The sequence below is a fragment of the Formica exsecta genome, unplaced genomic scaffold, assembly GCF_003651465.1.
Source record: "Formica exsecta isolate Colony F162 unplaced genomic scaffold, ASM365146v1 scaffold37, whole genome shotgun sequence".
Lineage (NCBI taxonomy): Eukaryota > Metazoa > Arthropoda > Insecta > Hymenoptera > Formicidae > Formica > Formica exsecta.
This window is the reverse complement of record NW_021850941.1, coordinates 475,343-497,356: the sequence shown is the minus strand read 5'-3', so window position 1 is coordinate 497,356 and position 22,014 is coordinate 475,343. Positions and strand designations below refer to the sequence as shown.

General features: G+C 31.9%; 1 protein-coding gene across 2 annotated transcripts in view; it reads left to right on the top strand.

The window, feature by feature from the left end:
- LOC115239279 (glutaredoxin domain-containing cysteine-rich protein CG31559-like) overlaps positions 1-18,813 on the top strand; it is a 26,191-nt gene extending 7,378 nt beyond the window's left edge. The window contains exons 3-5 of one of the 2 annotated variants that reach the window (XM_029813723.1): positions 12,524-12,757; positions 16,600-16,665; positions 18,405-18,813. In XM_029813723.1, the coding sequence (XP_029669583.1) occupies positions 12,524-12,757; positions 16,600-16,665; positions 18,405-18,578 (474 nt within the window). In that variant the 3' untranslated portion in view covers positions 18,579-18,813. The remainder of the gene's footprint in view (positions 1-12,523; positions 12,758-16,599; positions 16,666-18,404) is intronic. The other variant, XM_029813725.1, reaches the window with a different exon arrangement.
- The last annotated feature ends 3,201 nt before the right edge of the window (positions 18,814-22,014 follow it).

Sequence of the window (22,014 nt, the reverse complement as noted above, 5' to 3'; positions counted from 1 at the left end):
TTATATATCAAAAGATATATTTATACGCTTATTCTTGATCACGTAACGGCACTTTAAATATCTTCTTCTTATTAAACGACACTATTACTATATTTTATTGTCGCGACGTTATAAATAATTATTATCTAATATATTGAAAATAAACTGTGCATGTTGTATTGTACATAGTTATAAATATTGAAATTCTTGCGCAAGCGCACATTTCTCGCATGTGTTTTCGACGAGTGATTATATATGTGCGAAGCAGTATACGCGCAATTAAAACGTTACACATTTAATGGTCAGATAATTTGTTTAGTGAGTAGAGGTGTATGCTCCGAGTAGAGTTCCATATTACGGCGAGCGGCTGGTTTTAATGCCGGTGTATTTCATTAACCGGTGTATTTCATTAAAGTATTTTCATAGAGAAAGAGTCTGAAGTGTGAACCTGTTGCTTACGGTGCTGTGCAATAATTAAGTTAAAATCTGAGAATATTATTTTTTCACGGAACGTAACGTAAAATCGCGATGATTACTAATTGGCAATTTCTTAAACACAAATATAAAAACAGATTAAAATTATCGAGCTTGACAAGCATGATTGTGTGTATCGAAAATAGTTAAATTATTTATACTGCAAACAATTAATATTAATAAGAAATAAAACTTTCTTTTTTTATGAGAAAACTAGTCATTATTTTTCTCTATTTCGCTCGTGCCTATTTTATCAATAGGTTACATAATTGTACGTTTTGTAACGCGTAATAACGTAGAAAAACATTAGATGCATTCAACCAATAATATAGAACACTTGATTTTCTCAAAATATATACTTTCTCACTAATGAAAGTGGAACGCACACACACAGAATAAATGTAATAAATTAACGGTGATTCGTGAAAGACGGGGAGAATAATCACGAAATGTTCTAAACTACTAATTTATTTCTTTTCCACAATAACTCTTATCAGACTCTGTTGCCCAAGATGTTACACATCGTCATATATTGAACCTATCAACCATATCTTGTTCCGGCCGACCACATAATTTCATTGCGCTTCGTGTTTCATGCGCGCGGTATCCAAGTCTACACATGCAAATCGCAAATTAAGTAGCATTACTCTCGTTCGTAGTATAAATTTTCATGAAGCTGATTCGCACGTGCATGCACGCAACCCAGTTCGGTATCTTGGCGACAGTTGAATGAAGAAGGTGAAATGACCAATTATAAACGCGTCGCACAGATACGGCCTACTTTATCGTCTCTCTTTTTTCGCGAGCCAACTTTCTTTCTTTACGAAAAGTATGCACGCTACATCATATCGCGATTGGGCGTTTCATCAATATTTCTCGATATAACTATATCAATCTAACTACTATCGATATAATATTATTTGAACTGCGCTGCAGGGATTGAGAAATTTCCACGGCACGATATACATATATGTCGATCAAATTGATAGACGTCGCGATATTACTTTGACAGATTTCATTTCATATGCTATATAGATTGAAATGTCATAGGTCGCATCTTGCTGATAATGCTGTTCGAAATTCGATATATCTGCAATTATCTTTCTTTATGTAAATATACTTTCGTAGCATTCTCGGGCATTCGAAAAATTCCAAATAAACGCGTAAATGACTTATGTATGAGTACGCCTGAATTACTAATATCTCGATTAGCTTTGCTAACGAAGTAATGCCGATGACATCGACATATCAACGACCTACTTTGTCTGCCGACTTCCGTTTTTACGATGTTGTCTGCTATTCCGCGTATTCTAGAGAGATGGATTCGTCGAGGTCTCTAACCGCCGTGACAGGTAGCGGGAGGTCGACTTCATGAGTTTCCCGGTTGAAGAAAACGCGGTAGACATGTCCACGAGACAAATCGGGTGGGAAAAGAGAAAGCGGGTCAAAGAGGCCACCACGGTGACAGCAGCAACGGCAACGAAAAGTTTTAGCTTCCTCTTGGATTCGATTAAGCATCTTTTTTTTTTCTCTCGCTCTTTTCCCGCCCGAATTTTGTGTGTGTCTTGTATTCTCTCTTTATATCTATCATATCCCGCGTGTACTCTCTTTCTCGCACATACGTTTAAAAAGGGTTTTTATAAAAATTGCCCTCGACCAATATAATTATCGAGAAATTTGAAACCGTAATAGCGTGATGTCGTCTTTTTTTATCAAGCATCTCTTCCAATTAACTAATAGAATATGTGATATTGGCGTAAAAACATTTTATGTCAACGAAGCAATGCGGATATTGAATTTACGAACGAGTTTTTAAGTAAACACTTGCGTATATGACTAATAATAAGTTTATAATCAGTTTATTTTGAATTATCATGTAACATAATATTTGCTAAAATTATTAAGCGTGATTTTGAGATTTTATATTTCTTGAAAGAGATATTATTGATACACAATTGGCTATTGTATTATTAAATATACATAGCAAGTACTTCATAAATTTGTATATTATAATTAATAAGTTGTTTCAGAAAGCTTACAAAACGAGTCAAACTTATTGCACAGAAAGAGATATATAATATATATCTATTAAAAACATAATTATATTTTTTTGTAGTACCTGTGTTTTGACTCTGAAGTGAAAAGATAAAGACACATAGACGCGCTTATAAATCTTATTCAGCGTATCGACAATAACGATAATCATAATCATATCCGGTAATAACGACTGGTAGTCTGTTTCGCAGTCTCTATAAAGGTAAAAATAATTTCTATCTTGAGAGTAATTCAGAGAACAGAGGGAGGTTCTCTAATCTTACCAACCATCTGACTCAAACTATTTTGGGTAATCTATTTTGTGTATTTTGTCTAAGAAACAGTAACGAAGCGTTCTTTAGCAGATCGCGATGCATCGAAATTTGAAATTGATGCACCGTTACTTAAATGATGGAAAAACACAGATGCGCATTTACATATTGTGGTACTCGTGACACGAGTAACCCGAAATTTGGGAAATTTCCGTCCATACAAAACCGGTTTATCAGATCTATATATAACAGAAATTCCGTATTATTCCACAAGCTGTAACGGGAATAGCATGTTGTTATATTAAAATATGCTGCTACAATCTAGGTGAACGTCATACTTCTTACTTTTTTGCATTCTAAAACATCATCTTGACAATGCATGTTTTAATATACTCTAAAATTATACACAAATTATTTAATATACGTGCATACATACACACGCATACGTACACATATATATGCGAGTAAACGATGTATAAATGTTATCACACGAAACAATGCATTCTTTTTTTTTTTCATTGGCTTTAAGGAAGTTTCTAAGGTCGTAGAAAACGCATGATCTATTTGATATTTGCCTTCTGCGACACTGTAAAGTTGTTTCAGAAAGCTTACAAAACGAGTCAAACTTATTGCACAGAAAGAGATATATAATATATATCTATTAAAAACATAATTATATTTTTTTGTAGTACCTGTGTTTTGACTCTGAAGTGAAAAGATAAAGACACATAGACGCGCTTATAAATCTTATTCAGCGTATCGACAATAACGATAATCATAATCATATCCGGTAATAACGACTGGTAGTCTGTTTCGCAGTCTCTATAAAGGTAAAAATAATTTCTATCTTGAGAGTAATTCAGAGAACAGAGGGAGGTTCTCTAATCTTACCAACCATCTGACTCAAACTATTTTGGGTAATCTATTTTGTGTATTTTGTCTAAGAAACAGTAACGAAGCGTTCTTTAGCAGATCGCGATGCATCGAAATTTGAAATTGATGCACCGTTACTTAAATGATGGAAAAACACAGATGCGCATTTACATATTGTGGTACTCGTGACACGAGTAACCCGAAATTTGGGAAATTTCCGTCCATACAAAACCGGTTTATCAGATCTATATATAACAGAAATTCCGTATTATTCCACAAGCTGTAACGGGAATAGCATGTTGTTATATTAAAATATGCTGCTACAATCTAGGTGAACGTCATACTTCTTACTTTTTTGCATTCTAAAACATCATCTTGACAATGCATGTTTTAATATACTCTAAAATTATACACAAATTATTTAATATACGTGCATACATACACACGCATACGTACACATATATATGCGAGTAAACGATGTATAAATGTTATCACACGAAACAATGCATTCTTTTTTTTTTCTTTGGCTTTAAGGAAGTTTCTAAAGTCGTAGAAAACGCATGATCTATTTGCTATTTGCCTTCTGCGACACTGTAACTTTCGAATATCGCGCGAATGCAGATTCCACGTTTAATTAATTAAAAGTCTCTCGCGAGCGTCCGTAATCTGTGCGTAAGTTTTGCTCTTGCACACTAGACCTACAAGAGCACGAATAATTAATTGGCCTTATTAAAGAAGAAGACTGGAAAAGTATGTTTAATCATTTCTGTACCGGGACTTTCTCATAATTTAACAAGTTAGCATCGGAAATATTCTACGAGTTATTTCGTCTTTGATTACTTTAATTAACACTTTTCCGCTATGTTGACACTGTATTGCGGTATTTATGGTGAGAATATCGACGCGATAATGATGCTCCTTTCTAGCCATAAGATCATTGACATTTCTGCGGCAAACGCGCGGTTGCAATCGGGCATAAATAATGGAATGTACTTATGAAAGTGTACTTTCTTTTTCGAATTCGCACTTCGTTTTAACAGGCACGCGGTACCAAATGTTTGCGAAATGATTATTGCCTTTCGATATGTGTGTTTTATTATCGGAGATGAGCAAGAGCTGGTTTCTCATCGCTGATTTCATAATGACGCGTGTTGTTTAATGTCGCATAATTAAGCTTCGCTATGTATCTTGACATAGAAGCACGTAATAACTGAGAAATGCCGTTTCTATAATGGATAGCTGGAAAACAGGAAATGTACATCATATACGAAATGTGGAATTACTGATTACAAACATTATTAAGAGTGCATTTGTCATTTTTTGTATACTGTACTCTTTAAAAGAGTGTAGTTTCTCTAAATAAAATGGGTTTTAAGATAACATGCTATTTTGCTACACCATAATATGTTTAATTTCATCGATTAAAAAATTGGTAAAGAACGCATCATTATAAAACTTGCTTTTTACAATTGGTCAGATGGAATTTCTCTGTAAAACATAGCTAATTACGAAGAAACATTAAATTATACGTTATCATTCAATAAAGTATTTAATAATAAAATTTAGCAAGGATTATAATTTGGAAATTGATCTGGAAATTAATGCGAAAATTACAAGTATTTCTACATTGAACACATAATGATCAGGGAAGCTTTCCAGTTTCAATTTCAACAAAATTAAATTCATGTTAGCTAGTTCAAGGTTCAATCATTGTGCTCATAATCAGACTCGCGCAGATGAATGCCGATTAAGAAACGGAAAGGAATCATACAGATAATTCTATTCTATATGTAATTTGATGGATTGAAACAAGAATAAAGAACGCGGAATAAATGAATGAATGGAATAAAAAAAATCAATGTGATATATTTTTAATTATTTATTTAAATTATTCATAATTGTATAAGTTTAAATTTAATCTTTGTAAATTATAACTTTCTTTAGAAAAGGTGCAGCAAGTTTAACATAAATTAAAATTATCAAGAGAGAAAATATCCGTTGTGTGAAAGAATATGGCGATAACAAATATATGGCTCGCTTAAAAGGAAAGAAATTCTTTTCAAGGCACTGGCAAAATAGATTCTCACAATATTTAATATTCAGACGAGAAAGATAAAGCGTTTGCTTTGAATAAAAATTTTACGCTATACGATTGTCTATATTACAGCATGTTTAAATACTTTCTCTGTTTGTATAATTGCCTAACATTTTAATTTAAAAAGAAATAGGAAAGATGCATGAATAGCGAGTCATACTTTGGTTAATACCAATGTAACATTTCACCCACAATTTACATTTTGGAATAATTCAGAGATTTGAAGAATCGTTTCGTATTTCCGTTTGGTCAATCTGCGACCACAATTAATCGATTTAATGATCGACCGGAACATGTGACGGTTCTCCCATGCGAACCGCATGCATAACCTTGCATATAAAATAGATTCGCGATTGACATTTCGCCAATGACGTAGGTCAAACCGAAGAGTGCAAGACGAAGTAAATTGCATGCCGACGATACGATCCGCGTTGCCGCGAGAGCTTGATCGGATGTGCTCTCGAGCGAAGGACTCATTGATCGTGCGTCGCGACTTTGATGAGAAATGCACATGAAATTACGTCACGTTTGCGCTCGTAGACTTTAAGAGGGGAATCCAGCAAAGAATGCATTCATCGGACGGCGACGCATTTGCATCAATTATCCCGATAAAGGTCAGATCTCGCCTGACATCACTGCGATGCGTCTCGAGGAGAGAGACGGATTTCTTTCTTCATCTACCGGCACGTGTGCTATACGTTCTGTCGGCCCGTGCTGCGTGACTTTATATTATTATTCATGTCATCCGCTCACAAAACTCGCCATTACGTAATCGAAGACACTCATATATGTAAAGTAAAACGAGATATCAAAGATAGAAGTTCGTCTAAAGTTATATATGTTTAAATTCACATCTTTAGATACGTAATGCCAATTCATGCGTAAAAGTGTGTAAGTTTCGCCGACGGGATTGCCGTTCAAGAAAGCCTGCGGCGATTCGCTTAGGCGAATAGTTGCAGGTGTATATACGCTTTCACCTTTTCACACATTCGCCTCTGGTCAATATGCCGCGCGCCATTGCTGATCGCGATGTCTCCGCGATTGCAGATGCCAATTGTCTTGTGCAATCGCGGTACCGCACGTGAGAACCTGAAGAGGCTGCCGCAATCGCACCGTCATCGTTTACATCGCGTGCTCCATTCTTTACATCCCTTTCCCTTCCTCGTATCCTTTTCTCTTTGATTATAATTCCGAGCTCGAATCTGGTTCTCGTCATGAACGCATTGTGAAAGTCTGTGTGGCACATGAGATTGTTATTACAGAAATGACGAAAAACGCACCGCGACTTCCATTACACCTCCCACTCTTTAGAAACTAAATTGTTTTAAATTGCTACTGTTCATTGTGCCGCAATGATTAACCATTCACTCTCGTCATTATACCATTAAGTGCTAGGTCGCGAAGACAGATATGTCAACATGTAGATTAGACTGATCGATGATTCAATTTACCGAGACGAGATATTTCTGATCATCTGATTAATTTGATACTAGATAGAAGTTGAGAAAAAAAAAAGTTAAATAGATGAGGGAAAAATAAACATTTTACAGCATGGGTTTGACGTTGCTGGAACGTTAGTTAACTTAATTTTACGCTTCTTCAAACACCCTTTATAATAGATATTTCTTGCATAATGCAAGTTTCTATATGTATCAACAAGCAGAGTTCATTCTTCGAGAGTGATACGTATTTATAATATTGTCAACAATCTTAACACATCAAATTCCGGTCAGTGGGCGACCTAATATCTCTTAACATTATCCCAGTTACGGAGAAATCGTCTTTGGCACTTCCATCTGTATTACCAGCTCGAGTCATTCACAATTAATCGCTGATTCAAAGCATGCCGTCGTTTCGTATGTAACACGTACGGCTAGGTGCAGCTTTCATTAAACGCTCGTAAAATTATCTTGTCTTTGAGAACGTATAATACTATAGCTGTGCTGTATCATAGTGCTGTGAAATTGAGACTCATTAAACTGTTTGAGTTGTGTACGATATTATAAACATTTACATTTAATTAATCGCATGATAATTATATGCAATTCCGCAATTTAAATCATTCTCAGAGCTAAATTAAAACTGAAGATTATTACATAGATATTAAGAATTGGCAAAATAAAATAGGAAATTACAAAAAGAAAGATATGAAGAATTTTTATAATAAATTAAAGAAAAACGGTTTCTTACACAAGAGAACTTGAATTATTACGAATTAATATTATTTTGAAGAAATACAAAAGCGACGTTTAGATATAGGTATATATTTATTTTTAATTATATACATGCTTTGTTACACAATATCTTTTACTATCTTTAACACTTGAAGATTCTCTCTTAAGAGACTTCTTAAATTCAACGTAGTAATTATTTTTACATATAATTTTTTTTTATACTTTTTTTCGTTTTAATATATGTAGTACTATACAATACGATGTTTTGTGCAAGCATCATAATATATTTCTTATCATAGCTTTATTATTCGAAGAGATTTCTATTGGGGAGCGTAATCTACAGAGCGTGGATATAATGTTGTCGGTGTGGGATCGTCGCGACGCACAAAAAATTATTCACCTCGTATGACCCGCAACGGTTTCATACACCTTCCATTACAAGAAGCTACATATACGATGGATAAATTATTTTCTTGCAAGTCTCTCCCTCTCTGTCATCGATCATATTTAAAAAACTGTATTCTTGATATTCATTTAAAATGAAAAATATTAAATTGCTCTTGTTATATATGGCGACTAAGCATTTATAACAAGATTATAATTTCCGATATAGAAAAATATAATTAACAATCATTTTAAATTAATCAGCATTTTGTATATATTTTATGATATATAATCACAAGAAAAAGAAATAGCACAGATTTGGTTTTGGGAATAGTATTAATAACCATGTATTAATAACAATGAGCTCTAATGTGATTCGCGAAGTTATAAAGAAAATTATTTTTTGATATTAATGTAACAATATAAAAACAATAGTTAGATAAATTTTTATCAGACAATGATAAGTTCTAATTAGAGTGCAATCACAGGACTCACGTTAGAAATGTTGCATATAAAAAGATAGAAATTTGTTTTGAATCTGCGACATCGAATTACTAATCCTTCCTATTTTCCGATCATTGAAAAGCTAAAAAAGTTTTAAATTAGCAACCACTGACTGTGTATGTGTAATCTGTTTCTCTCATCATGAGGTTTGCCTTGTTGTTTTCATTTCGCTGTACTTTGTTTATTTTCTCCGTCTACGTGGCAATTTGAGACATACCATATAATGTGACAGTTCTGCGTTTTCATTAGGCGTTCCGATCTTTCTCTCGTTATTGATCCTCCATTGGTACGTCGTGAAATCATATTGTTTCTTTACTCGACATTATTCCACCATTATTATAAATATTTTTTCTAGGCGGCTCATTGATATCTATTGTATTCCCTGCCGCAAATTTTTGGTACAACTCTGTGATAGATAATGAATTTAATATATTTAATTTAATTTAATTTAATTTTGAATTTTATTGTGGTGCTTTTGGAGGGACTTAATACATTTAACAATCAATCTGTCATGGTTTTTTACATTGTTGACAGCTTTTTTCTATTTTTTATTTAATGACCGCTTGCTTTTTACATTTTATTTTTAACACTGAAGAGAGTGCAGTTCTGGACTGAATCATCATCATTTTTCCTTTATAATTTGCGTTTTATTTATATTATTCTCGCTTTGTAAATTATATTTTGTTTTATTTTTTAATTTATTAAAATTGTCACGCGTTTTTGTTTTTTAATTGATTTTATGTTATACGGACATCCGCTTCTTGAGTCCTTTTATCGATTCTCTAATTAGAATTTTCATTTAATATTTAGGATACACGTGGGATAAAAAAAGTTTGTTCCCCATCATCTTTATAACTTATGACGCGAAGCTCTCTGTTAGGCCATCTGGTTCGCGTGTACATGGCCGTATTGGTTCTGCCTTCCTCAAGACGGCACGTAATTATGATCGAAGGCAATTACTATACGTGTCATTTGCGTAGGGTAACGGGTAGGAACAAGTAGGTTAGCAAAAAGTTAGTAATGGTTAGCCGAGATCTTACCACTTCCACAATGATAGCATGCTTTTATAGTGCAGATCATGCACCTGGTACAACAAGTCCGGTTTCCCCGTTGAAGTGCCCACATTCATTAGCAGTCGAGCGAGCACGTGGTGATCCATAATGCTAATCGGACGTGATCGTTTTACGTGGAATGACCATACCCTGGAGCAGAAATTTCATCGAACTTAGTGAATGTTACGAATGCAAATGTTATTGAATTTAGCGATTACATTGATATTTTCATCCGAGATAATATATCGTTAATTAGAAAAATTTAATTCTACAATAAAACTTTTCTCGCGCATATATTTAAGAAGAACGTTCTATAAATAAATGTAAAAAAGTTTCAATTGCGTTGTGCCAAAGAACATTTTTAATAAATATTCTTCGCAATATATGTAGCATTTATCACGCTTTACGTTTTAAGCGCAATAAATGGCAGTCTCTGGAGTTTTCACGAGAGCGGTGACATTAATAAAGAGATGATAGTTTTTATAAAATAAAATGTTTTTTTTTTAATTTAATATATTCAGACGAATTATAGTAAAAAGCATAAAGAGCATACATTAAAACTTTTTAAATTTATGCACGGTATTACAATATGCACGATTTTTTACTCAAACATAATAAATGCAGAGGATGTATAGAATAATAATTGCGTAAAGTTCTTTATAGATTAAAAATTGTATTGGAATTATGCGATACTGTGTGTGTGAATTATCTTCTGCGAGCGGTGAAAGCTAATCTAACATAATCATTTCCCCTTCCTTTTTCTGTCTCGTCTACCGCTTACCCCGCCGTCTTCTTCTTATTCTTCTTCGTCTTTCTTGAGAGGACAGCCTAAACGACATTACGTAATTCAGCTGGAAAGTATATTAAGCATTACGAGAAGCAGGCAATTTAGAAGACAGCTAGATTATTACGGAGAGATTGCATCTGAGAGAAAAAAAATATATGTCTCTTTTACAAATTTACAGATTGTATCCATTTCTAGTATGCGATCTACTGAAACTTATATGACGCTATATCATAACAAATTGTGATGTTTTCAAGGATGACAATTTAAATCAAATAATTAAAGAAATGTAATTTTTATAAGTAAAAGCCATTCTAACGTATAATTACAGAGTGTATAAATATTTAATTGCACAAATATTATAATTAACATAATAAAAATTATATTTTGCTGTCATGAATAGTAGACAACATTATAAAATAATTGGTTTTTTCCGTAAGTTATCAAGTATGCGCAATATCTTGATGCATATATCGCAACAGTTATGCACGTGCCAATGAAAACAATTGAATTAAAGGAACAAGTGACCAATGCACGCATTGTTAAACAAGAACCGAAGTTCAAACGGCGATTGCGATTGAATCGTCGAACCATAAAGGGTTATTGTCTTTCGTGTGAAAATTGGGATCCGTGTCTATCCAAGAATTGATTGCCAATAAAGGAGAGAGGATACTTTGTGTGTTTAACGTTACTTTCAGAACTTTATTAATTCATCAATGCATTTTATTATTATTCTCTCGTTTATGATATTACTACATTAATCTGTATAAAATTATTGACTCCAATTATGTACATACATACATACATACAACACACACAGACATATACACCGATACATATATATATATATACTTTCTCTCTTCTTCTTTTTTCCTAACTTCTTACTAGCCACAACATATAGTGGTATTATAGAAATGTTATTTTTTATATAAGAAGAAGCAATTATATATAGACAACGAGCAAATTCGAAAAATAATATATGCAATTTTTTCATCAAAATGATCAATATCGAAATTTTAGCGACACTTTTTGTTTTGCAAAATATTATCTTTTGCTTTTCAGCACGAATTAAAAATATCAATACAACATGAAGCTTCTGCAGTATAATTAGAACAAGCAATACTATTTATATTCAGTGCTCAATTTTCGCAACGTGCGATTAATAACTGTTGTTATCGATAAATATACATTGTATATTGTTTGGACAAAACTTTAATTTAACTAATATTTATTGTGTTTTAATTAACGTATAATTTCAAGAAAAATCTAATTGTTTTTGTATTTATTATATTATTATATATAATATAAAAAATTTCTTATATGATAATAAATTTCTCTTTCTAGCCTCTCTGTATTATATCTCTCTTTAAGAAATGGTCTTCGACAGCACATATATTCGCACTAGTTTTTCTAACTGTTGACATCGATGTCGCTTACATACACACGCGGTTACACGCACACACATATTTATACTTACACATATACATATTCAAATTTATTTCATTCTGTCCCCCCTTTCAAATTTATACCTATCGCGATTTTGGAATCTAAATACTGTGTGTTTGACGAAGCCAGTCGTCTTTATACCGTTGAATGAAATAAGCTTGAAAGACATATATCGCCTAAAACAAATATCGTTTCTTTAATCACCTTGTCGCGTTAATCTCGAATAATTTTGGCGTCTCGTAGTTCAACGCGAAGTAACGGCGATTATTTAATTATATATTGATAATTCACATAAGTAAAGTATGAAAGTATGTTATTGTGCAAGAAATCGTAAGAATCATCTCAATACTTCTTTATCGCAAATCTCAATGCAATTTGTATTCTGTTTAAACTTAAAATTTACACGGGGTTTTGTTTTTTGATCTTCAGTGGCATATTATACTCTGTTTTAGGCCTATGTAAAAAGGGAAAAAGGCAAAGTGGTGCTTTATATGACATCGCTGGGCATAGTTAGAAAGACCTTTACCAATTGTATGAAGATGAAACAAATTTTGTGGACGAACATGGTCAAGTATGACGAAGCAGATTTATTTCGCGATACGGAATTACAAATCGAACTCAGGGACCGGACCAATTCGGAAGTCTTAACATTACCGCAACTCTTCGTCGATGGTCAGCATATCGGGGTATGTATGTCTTTTCAATTATAATATATTAAGGCTGCGGAAAATAGAAAAAGTATATATATATATTGATAAAATAAATTTCAAGAAATAGTTTGCAAAATGTACGTTTTGATAAAAAAAATTGTTTTGAGATAATTAACGGTGCAACTTTTTTAATCACGGCACTAGGAATAGAAACTGGAACTTACATAGTTTTCTGTTATATTTACTATTTAAACATGTTAACATTGTGTGTGTAAAGTAGGAATTAGATACGAGAAAATATTGTGCCAAAACTTTTTGCTAAATAACATAATAAAACCCATAAAGTTCTGCATAAAGCTAGAAGTAAGCAGATTCTTATCCTTGGAGATATCTTTCTTAGTTCTCTTAAAAATATTTGTACTTATATTTTTATAAGCCATTATATTATAATACATTAATGTGTAATAGTGTATATCGACATTAATTTATTATTCCAGTAAAAGTTAACAAAAACTTACACAGCATGGATTACTTTATTCTTGATATATAATTGTGAAGATCAAAATTCCGAGTAATTTGCATTTTTAATTAGGAGTCTCTCCCTCACCCACGCTTTTACTTTACAGTAAAATAAAGTAATAGCTAGGAATTCATAAACTGTATTTATTTCGAAATTCTTAGCAAAACTAAACTAATCTACTAATTCTGAAGCATATTGACAATGATACACAATAGCGAGCAAATGCAAACAAAAGAAATATAAACATACGATTAGGATATAACGAAAAAATGATACAAATTAGTACGAAAATTATTTCATATATATATATTTATAGTCGCATATTTCTCAGGAACTAAAAGAAACCGCCATAAAATTCAAATCGTGTATTACTTAAAGGAATGTACCCTCTACAATATATATCAAAAAGGAAATGATTCGTGTTATGTAAATCTATGTTTTGTCAACTTTCACCATTATTTCTTTTATTCTAAAAACATATGATTTAGCTATAAAAATTGTGTATGTGATGTATTTTATGTTGTCACTTTAAAATATATATTCTCAATATAAACGTTTTATATATAAAGACTTAGACAATAAAGTGTGAGCAGCTGGCGTTGAACGTTCCGTCATCTGTGTTTGACGTTTGTAAACTAAGTTATTTTGTTCTTAATAGCGATATCGATCTTTTTATCTGTTTTTATTTTTTCTCTCTCTTTCCCCTTAATAGATAGACTAACTTCTTATAAAAAAAGTTATAGTGTTAGCATACTAGCATTCGAGTTACAAGTACTTCATGATCCTTTCGAATCCATCGTTATACGCCTTGCGAGGAATTTATACAAGGCCGATGACGCATTATGCAATCGGGGATATTCGACATCGAGAAAGTCGGGAGATGAATAACGTGAAATGTCAAAGATAACTATTGACTGATGAGCAAAAATTGAATGAACTTACGAATGAAAATTTGAGATTGGATTGTGTCTAATTTACATAGACGGATGTGTCAATAAGAAAGAAAATCACACACACACACATATTCTTAAATATTTTACATAATAGAATTTTTGCACTTAATTAAATAAAATGCAATAATTAACTATCATACGAATAATAAATGAGAATAAATAATTTAAAAATTTTTTATTTTAAAGAAACTATCGTATCTTTGGGATAAGTATATTTTTATATGGTGATAGAATACTATGGCGAAGATGGCAAAGTATTATGTTTCAGCATGCAATTCTCAGATGTAGAGTATCGTCTTTCACATGTTTTCTTATGTTGCATCTGCCGTGAGATTGAAAGAGAAAGAGAGAAGATAATATAAAGTTAAAAATATTTGAAGTATCAAATTTTATATATATAGAGAATATATTATTTTTTTCGTTGAAAATAAAATTCTTGATGTTTATACATTAATATAAACTGATAAACCTTTTGATTTCAATAAACAATCAGATATTTTGAAAAAGGCTCATATAATCAGGTTACAATTCGCGCGATGTCAATCTGTCCAATTAGATACTGAGCCGTAATAGAGATTATGTAATCGGTAGAATGAGATAGTAGAAATTAGTGACAAGAAACGATTATTATCGCAATGATCATTTAAACGTTACGGTACATGGGAATGACCATAATAAACCTACGTATGTTCTCCCATTGTGTATAGTTCGTAATTGCTCTCATTCACGACGGAAGTAATACAAGTTCGTATCATCATGTATGACGAGATACCTTACGAGAAATATCTTCATAAAATAGTATGTCGCTTTTATTGCGATGTAGTAAAGATCTTCGTAAACATAACCTTTAGTTGTGTTTACGCACTTTTTCCAAGTGATGAAATAAGCGATATACTTTGATCGTGTTATGAGTAATATATATCATACGTGTACATGTGTTTATAATATAGTTGTCAATTACACACATTCCCAATAATATCAGAATATCTTGTATAATAGATTTTTTATATGATACAGTTTGATCTATTTTTTATAAGAAATATTAAAATTGTGAATTGTTTAATATAGAATTAAATAGATAATTTTTTAATATATTTATAACAAACATGTGTGATTTTCTCTGTATAATTATAATATTATTATAATCTTTTTTAAATCTTTTATCACACAAATTAGAGCTATATTTATTTTTTTTAAATATTTTTTAAAGTATTATTTAGAAGAACAATATTAACTTTTCACTTTTGCTCCGAAATTTAATAGCCATAGTATTTTTCTGACAAAAAGAAATGGATTGGATAAACAACATATCTTTAGCTCTAAGAGTTTATCATGCTGTAATTTGATTTTCTCGACTACGTCGCAGTGTCCGTTTCTCAAGAAACTTACTTCCAGCAACCGATAGTTGGATAGAGCAGATATATGCGTAAGTGAAATGTCAAGCTATTTGATCCAAGGCCGTTGGAGAGAACGCGAGGTGAGATTGCCTGCGTTACACCGCCTTAAGGTGGCTGATGTCTAGCATACAAGTGTACACACATAAAGCTAGCCCAACTGCATTCCAATCTGTCGGCGTCATGCAATTATCTCGCACGAAATAGCCGATTCACACCGAAAATCATCGAAAAATATCTGTTTCTTTCTATTACTATTTTTTTATCGATTTATACATCGCTTTCACTCTTGCTCGTCTTCGCACGTTTGACAGCTCATCACGTCGTCTTTGGTGAAAGGATTACACCGTCGTAACTACATTCGCAATAAAGTCTGTATTACGTTACATCAGATATAAAATTACAAGACGTGCTCGAACGGATCTTTGGAATGTCGCATTATTTTACTCGCTTGTGTTCGTAAATCCGTAATATCTACAACAATCTTGAATATTTTGCTGCAAACATCACGCATAGTAAGTTACCTCTAGGCAATTATCTGTTCTAATTTGAAAGATTTTTTAGAAAATATAGCAAAAATTCCTTCTTTGGATAAATCAGAGGCGTTAACCCTGGAAAATAGATATCGCGTGCTTTATTAAGAGTCTCATTAACATTAGCATGAAAATGCACGATACAACCATTACGGTGAATGTGCATAGCTGCTATGCATATATGCACGAGAAAAAGCGGGAAATATGATAAAATTTATTCGTGCAGCTGTACTACTCGTCGAGAATGTTATATCGTCGCCTTGAAAGACGCATTTTGCGATTTTTTTTTTTTATTTGACAGAAACTTTTTAACGCATGCAACATACCGGGAAAGCTCTGTTTACGGCATAGCGGTAGACGTACAGCAACAGATGACATGAACGAGGCGGAAAGAAAGCGTTCAAATAACTCGAACTGTTTAAATACCATGCTATTAAATGCCTCTGCGTTTCACAAATTTTTTTTTTACTTATTACAGGATGTCGACACCGTCGAGCGGCTTAACGAGTCGGGGGAGCTACGTCGCATACTGGAACCTTACCAGGTGAATTGATTTTGCCCGCCGTCGTAGAGCCTCAATATCCTTTTCGCCCCGGGCTGTACTTTAATACGGATGTGCCGGAGCGTGGAATTAATAATTTATTACCGGAATTTATCGATTAACGTTACATTTAATGTGTCAAACGCATTATTCTATTAGACCATACGCGAATGCGTAAGAAATGAATAACACGGCCGGACGATTAATTTTTATAATTATCAGTTACAACACATATTAATTAATTAATTCCCGTAAAGTTTTGTAAGAGAGAGCTGGCGTAACGGATTAAACTATTCGAAGACTAAGATATATATAATTTCCGCCTCTATTTCAATTTCAGATTATGTTTAACTTTTAATTCCTAACGTTAAATGCAGACGATATTATTGCAATTTTTAATTATATACACTTGTAACAATTCTATGCACAATATTCTAGACACAAATTAATTTATCAATTTTGCGTCAAAAATATAGCATTCTATAATTTTCTATAAAAGAATTTATGTAACAAGAAACTCTTCGATATCTGAGTTTATTGTTATTATCTCTCATAAACTTCTTCCAAGCAAGTAATAAACATGTAGTCTATATTCAGAACAGGAATTAGAAAATTTGATATAAATTTACATGCTGTCAAAAAATTCATCGCAATTTGAATAATTCGTACAATTGTGTTATATGCCCGCGACGCATTTATTATACGCAGAATCAGCTCTCTAAGGAAGACAGAATAGTAGACCGTGATGAAACATCTACGCACAACACAAGCTGTTGTGAATGCAAGGTTGCACGGCCCTTTCACTTTTATCTGTAACCCTCTCTTTCCAACTGCCGCCTCCTTTTTCATCGAGATCATAAATTTCTATGTCGTGCAATTCAGGTTTACCTTGCTGCAACTAAAGGTCGTTTACATATATGCTACCATTGTTACTTTTGTTGCATGCCAACGGTGTTGTTATACATATAAATTCCTCGGAGCGATCTCTACGAGATATACGCGTAGTGATTCTATTCACTTTTGACATAAATTAATTATTTTCTTCGTGAATATAATGATAAGATCATAAAATGTTTAGAATTAGAACATAGATATACAGAAGATTAACGTGACGTTAATATTTTTAAATAATGCACAAGGTATTAATAATGCAATACAGTTTTCTAATTTTTACTAAGATCAGGTTTACCGAACAAGTGAAAGGATTAATGATACATCGATTGACTTATATAATTTATTAATGTCTTTCTTTTTGTTTATTTCTGTATACGACAGTTAGAGGCATGGAATATGTGGTATTATTTAAATTTAATCAAAATCTTCAATATTTATTCGATTAACAACCGTATACCTAATCGTTATTCCATTCAAACTCGTTATATACTCTGCAAAATCGATTTACATTTCAAGTACATTAAACTCACGATCAGTAGCAAGTCAAAGTGAAAGTGAAAACTATGGTTTCGTAATGCCAAATAAGGCTCGATAGAAGGCTTGTTCGAACATCGTTGTCACGCGAAATTTATCTAATCTATTTTTAAGAATCATATTCTCCATAGATGTGTTATTGTTCAATATATTAACAAGTTATCAGTAAATTTAATATACATTTAAAGATTTTAAAAAAAATCAGAAAAGATGGCGCACAGAAATCAATATAGTAAACGTCACAAGAAACAATTACTTATTGCTAATTTTATAACACCCTTAATTAAATATTGCAAAACGTTTATATGTTTCAGTGTAAGGATGCATGCGCCGTTTGTACCTACTGCGGCGGATTCCAGAGACTACTATGTCCCATCTGTCACGGCAGCAAGAGATCAGTACATCGCAACGAGTTCACAGTAGAATTCGTCGCCCTAAAGTGCGCCAAATGTGATGTTTTTGGTATGATACGTTGCCCGTATTGTTGAGGAAGTTCCGCGAGGGAATACACCTGCTCAAATCACACATTTCTCTCTGTCTCTCTTTTAATCTATGATCATCTACTAATTTACATCTGTATTTAAGGTGCTACGAGAGTATATTTTATGCTATGCCTTAAGCAAAGACATACACGAAACGCCTACAGACACTAACTAATTGCGTAGCTAAGCTGACGCATGTTGTAAGATATCGGTTAATAAAACTTTGTGTAAAGTTTTGTAATTTTGTGCACCTTTATTAGAACTTTCCTAAAACCGAAAAGTTGCTTCTAAATCTTTGATCATTCGACGATCTAGTTCAGTCGCGACGTTTTTTTCCCCGACGAACGTGCGAATCTAACGCATCAAATAAAGATTACTTAAACAAAAACTTATTAAAAATAGCGTTTTTGAAAAATTAAGATTTAAATGGATTATGATTAATAACATGAAAAATTAAATAAAATCTATTAGGGACACCTGTAGAACTCGGTGAAGCGATTTAAGAAGTAGAAAAATGTTATTGAGATTTAAAATTTTTTTTTGTATATTTAATAAAATAAAAATTATTATAAACAATAATAATAATTAATAATTAAAATAATAAAATAATTGAAATACACATGAATGATGCGTGCTGTGTATCAGTCCAATCAAAAAAGGTGTAAGATGACTGTGACTTCCGCTACTGTGACTTCCGTTTGTGATAATTAAATGGAACATGAACGGGAATGCCTTTCATAATAAAAGAAAAAAAAACGTAAGTATGTGATTCTTCCTTAAGATACTTATTTCTTCACGCAAGAACTAATAATGAAAGAATCAATAGTACAAGCGATTGACTACAACTTGGCTCCAATATACTGTTGCAGACATTGTCATATTTCATGCACAAATCTTAATCTTCATAACTTTATTTACGAAAAAGTACGTATATGTGATACAATCTTTCGCATAATGACATACATAAAACATATTGAGAATGGCTGATATTTATATTTGGTATTAAATGAGACAAAATAACGACGCGCTTAAAAGGACATTGTTATACTTGTTTAAGAAAATGGATAGAAGAATGTATATAAGAAAAACAATTTTGAGAACATGCGATAATGAACGATGATAATATGTTGCTGCAGCATTGCGCTTCGTTAAATCAGTCATGTAGAGGAAAAATACTTTTAGACTTTTTTTTTTAATAGAAGAAAAGAAACACGATTATACTATTCAATCAAAGAGAATGCTTTATGTTCTATTGCATTTAATTATCGGCAGTTTAATTACACGGTAAAATAAGACAAGACATTTCGACAAGTAGAGCAAGACAGATTGCTGTGAAATTTCGATATAATCTTCATTTATATTCATTTACAAATATTTAAGCGTATTAATACAATAATAATAACACATGTTTAAGTAAAATATTATATGGTTTGTCATTTCTGTACACATTCGCTCTTGCTTTCTGGTGCCAAAATAGAAATCTCTAACTCAAATATATAATTGTTCTTTATTTACACGTGTGACTATGTTAGTCTACAGTATATTTATTCTACGTTTTTTCAAGGATAATCGCATGTTGATTACTTAATTACATTTTAATCGACACATAGTTTGAATTTCTCGATAATACGCTGTCTGATAATTTAGTGTGAATTACATTAAGGCAGCCAAGCATAATATCGGATTGATTATCTATATTTACATATGCAACAAGTTAAATCAATAACGTGCGCTGCCATTCCAAAAAACATAATACTTTAAACGGGCTTAAAAAACACTAATTAATTTGAATCTTATATTGGTCAATCGGAAAAAAATAACTTGTTTTAAGGAAATATATAACATTGAATTTTAAAATTTTAATATAAAATACCTTTTATTTAAGCTCTTTTTTAACAATTTTGTGATAGTTTCGTATAAATTCTTTCTTAATTTTTTTTGTTTATTGTATTCAATTTCTTTTTCAAATTCTTTTACGATCGTCTTTTTTTTAATGTTAAATTTCTAATTATATTATCGTAAAAGACTAATTTGGTTGCTTGATATTTGGTACGGGCGTAAGAAATGAAAGCCACGAATGCAGATTCATATGTCTGTATGTTGAGTGCTATTCCAGATATTCCATATATTTCGAAGAGATGCTGCTGAAACCACATATGAAGCAAATTCAAATCGATCGCTGGTTAGCCATCATCGGGACACGCGTACAATTAAGCATTCAGAAATCAATATACATATATATGATCATATACTATATATATGATATGATCGCATAGATATGATCGCATCTTATGATAAATGCAGTATATAAAAATAAAAATAAGACATTGCAATTATATATTGCAAAGCTACGCAGAGTTTAAATCTTTTTACGCATCAATTAAAATGTCATTTAGATATTTTAGTATAGACGGCCGCAAATTTGAAATTTAAAGAATTTTAGCACAGCGATGTGGAAAATTACGCGATTGTTATTACATAGTCTATGATGCTTGGATTTTGAAAGTTTCGTTGCAGCCACGTATATGTGCAATCTGGCATTATTACATTTCATATAAAATATCTCCTTCTTGTTCCGAATTCATTTTTATATGTGATTATGACAAAGTTACATACATAATATACATATATGTATATATGATATTTTATTATATTTTATATGGTATACGTAGTTACTTCAGTTCCGATATTATTATATCAGTTTATAATATATGTTATAAAATAAGTAATATAATCTTGGATTGCGCGCCAACAGTCGCGAAAAGATTTAAGTTATTCCTGTTTGAAAAAACGGGATTAAAGATTATCACAAAAGATTCGAGTGGCGCAATTTGCCAAGTCCTTGGAAAATCTATGTGTACGTTTATATAGTGTGGAATAATCGAGAATCCGCTTAAGATAGAATCCGCAATAAAAGCGAGACATCGCGTAAAGACATGCAGTTAAGTGAAAATAGTAACGCGGCAGTGCAACAAGTTTCACTATAACTATATTCTACATACACGAGTTTGGAGTAGAAAAGTCAATGTATTTATCTTGTTTTATTACTGACAACGAAATTTAACAAAGAAAAATGCCGCATGAACGCAGGAAAGTGTAATATACTTAAAAGCGCGTGGGATAGTTCTTTCTCTTCTCTGTTATCATAAATAGAATAAAAAGTCAACAAGGCCTTAACGAATCGATATAACGCTTGAAGGCATAATTGCTAACTCTTAACTAGTTTTATTAATTGTACAGAGTATTTAATATCTCTTTCATTGTATATGTAAAAAAGTATATATATTATATATATACAATATATTATATATAAACATATATATATATATATATTTACAAATTAATTTACATATAATAGTATTTATACAATATGATACTTATTATTATAATTATGTTATTATATACCAATTAATAATAAATTGATTTATATTAATTATATATT